Below are 8537 nucleotides of genomic sequence, written 5' to 3'. Positions count from 1 at the left end.
AATCTTGTTCAGGAGAATATTAACACTAGGAAAAAAATTTCCCTGGAGGTCTGTTAAAGACAGTCTGAGAGGACCCTCCATGTGCTCATCCTGACTGGTCTTAATGGCAATAATCCATGCACAGTTGGATTATGACTGTGTCACAGTTGTGACACCAAGCCACCTGTCTCTCCTAGAGAAACGTAAGATGCTTTGGGACTTCAGATGAGGGCAGTTTCATTCATGGTTAGTCATGAATAAAAATGAAAGTAAGAATGCATGCTGTAGAAAAAGAGGGAAAGCCTCAACACTGTACTTTTAAAAAAATCCCCTGTCTTACACGTAAGGTAGAGAGTGGGTGTCTTCACTTGGCTGGATTTTTCAAAATTTGGTTATTGCAATGAATTCTCTTTTTTCTTAAAGCTGAACAATTTGTGCGTTAGGCTACTAAGGGGTTAAATGCTATACTCTAAGTTCAAGGGGAATTAGCCCTGCTCAAATCGCTGCTGGTTAACACAGGCAGGGCTCTGGGCAATATAAAGGCGGGGAAACCAGGGGCCAGGAGACACAGCTTCCTTTGTGACAGGAGCTACAACAATTATAAAAACACTTGGGCAGTCATGGAATTATCTGATATTCAAAGGAAAAAAATAGCTGTCATTGGTGGTGGCTTGGTAAGAATCTATTTGGATATATTATTCCTGTTAGTGATATTGTATTAGTTGTCATTATTCTTAATAATTATTATAAATCACTTGTACAGATTGTTCATCTTCTTGTGGGACTTTTCTGATATTTAAAGACACCTACTTTAAATGTGGTATCAGTTTTCATGTGCTGTTTCTTAGGAAAGGAATTTTATTTCCATGAGGTACAAATGTGTCTGTTTTCCCTTATCGTTTCAGATTAGCATTTCCTAAAAACAGAAAATAGAGCAAATTGAATTTGATTTATCCCCATGTTGACTATGTTTATAAAACAGATATTAGGGTAAATAGTCATTTTAATCACAATATTTGCCTCATCTGGTGAATAACTCAGTTTATATTGTCTAATAATAAGAATAAAAGCTAATGCAAAATCATTATGTTGGATGTTTGCAAGTTATTTGAGTAGTTGGGAGGAGCACCTATTTGGTTGCCTGACTTATTTGGCTTGTCCAATGGAGCACGGAAAGTGGTAGAGTGAGGGGCTCCCATGTCACTGAGCAAATGAGATTAACCTGCAAAGTCTTGCCCCACACCTAAAAAATGGGGGGGGGGGGGCGTTTCTCCTCTGTAGCCATTGTTATCTTAACAAAGCTGCTTCTGTTTACTGTGGGGCTGCCTGAAGTAAACTATATTGTTTTCCTCTCTCAACAGAACTCCTATTTTGGAATAAAAATATCACTACTAGTAAAAGCTTAATCATTTTGTTTTCACCTTTGCTGTAATCATTTACAGGCTTTTAGCTCATAAGAATTCGTTCATTCATTTACTCAACAAAAATTTCTTAAGGGCCTAATATACACCAGACACCGTTCACGGCTGCATATAGATTAGTATAGTTTATACCACACATATATTTACATAGTATATGCCAATTTTGTCTTTTGTTCTGCCTTCGCTATGATCTTTCCTCAAAGTACTGTGACAGAACATTTCTGGTTCTAAATTTCAAAATGCTAAGGAATGTTGTCACATGCCATGTTGGTAAATACACGTGACATATGTTGTCATTTCTTTATACTGGGCTTCAGTCTAATTCTTTCCTATCAAAATGTTGCATAAAGTGAGAATTCATGTATTCAGTGCAATGGGATTGAGTGCACACTATTTGCCAACATTGTTTTAGTTACTAGGAAGACAGTGGTGAGCACTCCATGGAGGTGAAGGAGAGTGGAGAAGAAAACAAATACATCATTTCAGTGAGAGATAGACCCTGTAAAGAAATGCAAATAGGGCAAAGCTGTAGAAAGTCTTCACGAGTGTCCATTTAGAGTGTGGTCAGGGGTGGCCTTGCGGAGGTGCCTGAATAATAGAAGGAAGCAACCATATGAGGGGTTACAGAAAGCATTCCAGGCAGAGGGAAGAGCCTGAAGGGAAATGCTGAGGTGTTCAAGGAGCAGACAGAAAGGCAGAAAGAACAAGGCTGGAGAAGAGTAGTTCTGCAGGAAAGAGAGATGAGACAGCCAGATCCTCCAGGATCTGGGCGAGACAAGAAGACTGGAGTTTACTCTGAGCACAATAGGAAACCGCTGGAGGACTTGAGGCAAGAAAGTGAGTTCTGATTTGAAAAGATTCCTTGAGCTAGTGTGAGAAAGCCTGGAAAATTTTAAGACAAGATAGACCCATTAAGAGGCTGTTGTGTTTGTCCAAGACTTGGACGAGGGTAGCAGCAGTGACACCTCTTAAAATGTCTCTTATCAAAGGGGAGATAACTATGTGGTTGCATATATGATTTTGGAAGGCATAAAAGTGTGACTGTCATCCGTGCATTTCTCACTGAATAACATTTAAAGTCTTCATCAGGCAGCCACTTCACTATCTGGGCACAAACATGTGCTAGAACATGGAAGACATGTATTAGAAGCAACTAAAATTCCTCGGCAAAGGAATTCTATCTACCTTATTATGCAGGCTCATACCCAGGAATCATGTTTGATTCCTTTTTTTGTCATTTTATGCCAACGCCTTTTCTCTTTTACTCCCCTAGTAAGCCTTAGTGATTTTCTACTCAAAATCAATTTCATCTCCGGCCATTGCTACCATCTCAGTCCAGGCCATCATCGTCCCTCATCCACCTCCTGTGTGAGCCCCCAGCTTCTCCTCTTATCCACAGACAGTTCTTTCTCCACATAGCAGCTACAACGGTCTGCTTTTATTTAATTTATTTTTTTATTCTTGAGAGAGAGAGAGAGAGAGCATGAGCAGGGGAAGAGCAGAGAGGAAGACAGAAAGAATCCCAAGCAGACTCTGCACTGTTAGCATGAAGCCTGATGCGAGGTTCGAGCTCACGAACCGTGAGATCATGACCTGAGCCAAAATTAAGAGTCAGATCCTTAATCAGCTGAGGCACCCAGGCTCCCCCCACAATGATCCTTTTAAAACATAAGTCTGGTAATTATCACTCTTCGCTAATACCTTCCAATGGCATCCCCTTGCAAATAAAATAAAATCCAACTCTTTACCAAAGGTCCTAGTTGAACTGAGCCTGTCTACCTGCCTGGCTTCACCCTTTCGCTGTTTTATGTTTTTAAATATTATCTACCAGCAAACCAAAAGACACACTTTATTTGTTCTGGGTTTTAACCTATTTATTAAATGTCAACTCCAACTAGAATATAAGCTCCTATTTACCAATGTATTCCAGTGGCTGGAACCATGCCCTCACTACTTAATGTTATTATTTAGTTAGTATTTGGTAGATGAATAAATAAGAGGGATGAAAATTCTCTTAAGGATATGAGCATGAAGGACATGTGACAACGGACGAAAGCTTGAATATTGAGTATATTATGAAAAAAGGTATTAAATAAAGCAGTTCAAGAAGGTTAAATTACATCCATAGAGGACAAATTAATTTTCTTGCCCATATTCTTTCTTGTGTCTTTTTGTTCACTTTCCCATTCTCTTCTTGCCCATGGGCCATATCCTAGTACTTTATACTGTCTACCACATTGAAGGCTCTCCCTAGCCCCTAGGGGAAAAATTGCAACATAGTTAAGAGCTTTCACTTAGAAGTCCAAAGAAAACAGTGAATTCGACTTTTTTCTTTCTTTTTTTTGGTCCAGTGGTGGCCTTACCTAGTGAAAAGTCACCCTCTAAGAATTGCCTTTGCCTTGCTGTAAGTGGCCATCTGATCCTGTGATAGACCAATTAATTTCTTTTCTTTGAAGACAAGCCAAATCAAAGAGGTCAGAAGGAATCCACAGATAAATGAAGGAACTCTCACTGAGAAACTAAAGATGAAAGAAACTAAACCCTGAAAATTTTACAAAAACCTTAATCTGAATATTTAGAAAAATCACTGTACGATTTAGACATTTTCCTCTTTCTGTGACACGCTGCTTCCTAAACCCTTCCCCTGCAGATGGGATTACCTCCTGGCAGCTGAGGGATCAACCCATAAAGTCCTCTTGCCTCCTGGAAATGCCCACAGGGTTTTGTTTGCCTTTATCATATGCTGCATTCTATACAAGTTATTGATATGCATGGGTTATTTCCCCATGGAAGACACTTAACCTTCTAAATCTTGATATTGTCTTATCTTTGGGTCCTGCTCCCTTCCCTTTTATAAAGGTTATCCCAGTGCCTTATACTGTCAAACACACTAACATGTTTTGTGTGTTTGAATTTGCTTTCAGAAGAAAGTAAGGAATCATGCATTTACAACTTGTGGGCAATCAAAAGAAAGACAATGTTTTCCATCAGAATGGTGTCATAAGGAATGTCATCCTTGAAAAAGGATTTGAAAAATAACCTCTATGTTTCAGGCTACAGGTGTAGCTTTCCAATTCTAACAAGTTAGCCTCAGGGGGAAAAACCCATAGAATCTTCTTTATTTTGTGTTATAATATGTTTTCTGGTTGTTGTTTTTTTTTTAAGTTTATTTTGAGAGAGAGAGAGAGAGAGCGCACAAGTGAGAGAAGGGTAGAGAGAAAATCCAGAGCAGGCTCCACACTCTCAACGTGGAGGAGGATGCGGGGCTCAAACTCACAAACCGTGAGATCATGACCTGGGCCGAAACCAAGAGTTAGCCGCTCAACAAACTGAGCCTCCCAGGTGCCCCTATGTTTTCTCTTTTTGCAAAGTGACAAGCCAGTGAAGTCAAAAGAAAGTCTATCTAACCTGTCCAGTGTCCTCAAGCTATGTTCATCCTCAGGTCCTTGGTATTCAGAAATGCTGCTTCTGATGACTATTATCAGTGTTTAGCAATATGATAGAAATGGCCGAGCCGAAGGGCACTCTTTGGGTGACAGCTACAGCTCCTTGAGCCCTCATTTTCTGTGTGAAGCCAGGAGCATTAGCTGAAAGAACTACTGAGGATTCCAGGCTCAGCTCTCACCACTGTTGAATGTGCCCATTGTTGTAGCACACATTCCAAAGATGTATCGCAGGGTGTCATTGAAGGATTTCTTCTGTCTCCTCTGCTGATAAGCAACCCCACTACACATTGTTTTGTGATTCATTCTCCCTATGATTGTGCTAGCAAAATTCTCCTTGGAAAGGTATTTAGAGGTTAAAGTCTTTCAAAATATTCGATTGAGGAGAATAGCAAATTTTATGACTTGTTGTCCATAATCATAACCTGTCCGCTGGTATTCAAATCAGGTTAGTGGCCTCTGTTGATGAAATTGCCTTAGAAACAACTGATCCTTGACTCTAGGAGAGGGTGCGTGTCATGTCTATAGATGTCAGATTCCCTCGTGGATTTATAGGCTTAAAGTGGTCTTGAGGCTATATTGGCACAAGAATGTGTTTCTGTCCTGTATTCTTGGGATCTTTCGACCTCACCAGGCACTCTTCACTCAGCTGATTGCAACAGAAGGAGGATTTGGTAATGAGGGGACTATAATCAGTTGGGAGGACAGGAAATACCACAGAACACCAGATCGCTACCTCTTTTAACTCTAAAATTTGACTGCTTCCTTTTCACACTTTCTTACCCACACATCTCTAGCTTTGTTCCCAATCTGGTCTTTACAAAAGTAGAAATCAAATGTCACCTAGAATTTTTACTTTTGCCAAATATCCTAGATACGTATAAACCGTCGATTATCTATAATCTTAGGTCAAGGCCTATAGATAGCCTGGTTCAGGTGCACACTTTTTATTTTCTGCAAATATTAACAAGACAAACCATGTAAAGAACATAATTACTATGAGCCTTTATTCTTATTCTTATTTTATTAATATGAAAGTAAATAAAACTCTATTCACTCTACTCTTGATTTCTACTCCCTAGTCACCAAAACTTATATATGAGAAACGCTCATTTCTGCACTAATATCTATCCCTTCTTAAAATTTTTTAAAAATGTTTATTCATTTTTAAGAGAGAGCACGCGTGCACATGAGCAGGGGAGGGGCAGAGAGAGAGGGAGATAGAATCCGAAGCAGGCTCCAGGGTCTGAGCTGTCAGCACAGAGCCCAATGCCAGGCTCGATCCCATGAACCGGGAGATCATGACCTGAACTGGAATTGGGCACTTAACCGACTGAGCCATCCAGGTGCCCCCACACTAATATCTAGCACCTTCTATAAACAGGAGTGGAGTGGATTTCTCTGTGGCTGTAGAAGTCATCCTGAATTTGCTCTATGGCTAGGGACAAGTTTTGATCTCACTCTGTAGCTTTCCTCAGCCTCTTTTCTAGTTCTCCTTGTGCTTTGATCCCTCTCATCAAACAGGTTTATGATTAGTATTTAGCTGTATCTCTAATTCTCCAGGAAGTTTGACTAACACTTTGAGACTTTTTTTTTTTTTTTTGCTACCCAGACAGACTCTTTTTTTTTTTTAATTTTTTTTTAACGTTTATTTATTTTTGAGACAGAGAGAGACAGAGCATGAACGGGGGAGGGTCAGAGAGAGAGAGGGAGACACAGAATCTGAAACAGGCTCCAGGCTCTGAGCTGTCAGCACAGAGCCCAACGCGGGGCTCGAACTCACAGACCCTGAGATCATGACCTGAGCTGAAGTCGGACGCTTAACCGACCAAGCCACCCAGGCGCCTCCCCAGACAGACTCTTAAGGTGCCTCATAAACTACACTGTTACCTATGTAACACAGAGTTTGATCATTCACCCCTCAGAGTTTGCTCATTTACTGCTGTGTGAGCAGTATCTGCAATGGAACCAATATTTTTAGGGAGCTCAAAGCTTAACTGCCTCGAAGCTTAACTGTCTGTTTTGCTTTCCTTATCATTTGTCCCCAAATACTTTTGGACAGTTTGTCCATGATCCACACATACATCTGTTCACTCAAAGAGAAAAGGCCTCACATATGAGTGATTGTTGTCCCCTCATATATAGGCATCGCTCACTGTTGGTGGTGACCTAACTTGGTACTTCTTTTCTGGAAGACAGTTTGAAAAACTCTGTATCTATCAATAGTCTTAAAAATGTGTGTGTGTGGGGGGGGGGGGATTTCAGAAAGCTGCACCAGCTATTTCTTTCTTGAAGCTGGCCTCAGAGAGGTACTGCCTTCAGAGGAACAATTATCCTTCAACCTAAGAGAGATGAAAAGCAATTAAGAATCTTTAACGTGGTTTCTCAAAAACACCAAGTCTAGGGAAATTCAAAACCTGCAGCAAAACCTTAAAAATAATCTTGTCCCACACACTCTCAGTTTCTTTCACCTGCTTTGTAGCTACTCCAAAAACAAAACCGGAGAAGATTAGGCAAACTCCTACAACAGTCTAGGCTGTCAGCATCCTCTCCCCAACTTATTTCAGACCCCCTTCTTTCTCTCCACTCTATCTGCTTTCATTCAGCTATTATCTTTATTCCTCCCTGGTGCTAAGACCCAGGAGCCAATGGGGAACCATTTCATTGTTGCAATTTTATCAAAAGAAATAAATGGGTGCATTATGATTGTTTATAATCCAAAAAATTAAAATACTTTAATGTCCAAATATAAGGGCATTGCATACAAGGTAATGTAAAGCAATTATTTTAATATTTTGATTTAAAATATTTTCTGGGATTTCCTGGGTGGCTTAGTTGGTTAAACATCAGGCTCTTGGTTTCAGCTCGGGTCATGATCTCACCGTTCATGAGTTCAAGCCTTGCATCAGTCTCTGTGCTGATGCTGCAGAGCCTCTTTGGACTTCTCCCTCTCTCTCTCTGTCCCTCCCCTGCCTATGCTTTCTCTCTCTCAAGATAAATAAATAAAACTTCATAAATAAATAAAATAAATAAAGTATTTATGACATGGAATATATTCACAATATACTATTATTTTTTTAAACAAAATAATAAAATAAAATCTACAATATGCTACCATTTTTAAGAGAAATATTATGTTTTATATACATAGAAAATTTTAACACTGGTTCTTCCTGATGGTGAGATTGTGGAAGATTAGTTTTTTCCTTCATATTTATCTGTGTTTTTTAACTTTTTAATTTAAAAATGTTGAGTTCTTACTAAGATTCAGGTATTGTGGCTTGGACTAGAAATAGAAAGAGTGATAAAATATGAGTCTTCCCAATATCATTACTCTCTGGGAACTTACAGCCTGTGGGAAAGTCAGACAGGAATGTAAATAATTAGTTCAGTTCATTGTGATAGATATTAAAACACATATATTAATACAGATCTGAAGAATTATAGATTCTCCTCTTTTGGAGGAGGGGAGTCATCAAGAAAAATGGCACTGAGAACATGAGTCTTGAAAGAAGGCTAAGCATCTTACAGATACAGAAAGCAGGAAAGGATACTTCAAGTAAAGGGAACATTATATTCAAAGGCATGGAGTATAAAAACTCATGGCGTATTCAAGAAATGTGCAGTAACTTTGGTATGCCTAAGACAGAGAATGGCAAAAAAATGAATTGAAAAGAAAAGTTGGGGTCACATG

General features: G+C 39.4%; 1 protein-coding gene across 1 annotated transcript in view; it reads left to right on the top strand.

Moving 5' to 3' along the window:
• The first annotated feature begins 521 nt into the window (after positions 1–521).
• KMO (kynurenine 3-monooxygenase) overlaps positions 522–8537 on the top strand; it is a 58127-nt gene continuing 50111 nt past the window's right edge. The window contains 1 exon segment of the mRNA XM_058701716.1: positions 522–653. Within this exon segment, the coding sequence (XP_058557699.1) occupies positions 600–653 (54 nt within the window). The 5' untranslated portion in view covers positions 522–599.

Source organism: Neofelis nebulosa, chromosome 15 (assembly GCF_028018385.1).
Source record: "Neofelis nebulosa isolate mNeoNeb1 chromosome 15, mNeoNeb1.pri, whole genome shotgun sequence".
NCBI classification, from domain to species: Eukaryota; Metazoa; Chordata; class Mammalia; order Carnivora; family Felidae; genus Neofelis; species Neofelis nebulosa.
This window is presented reverse-complemented; position numbering and strand designations above follow the sequence as displayed.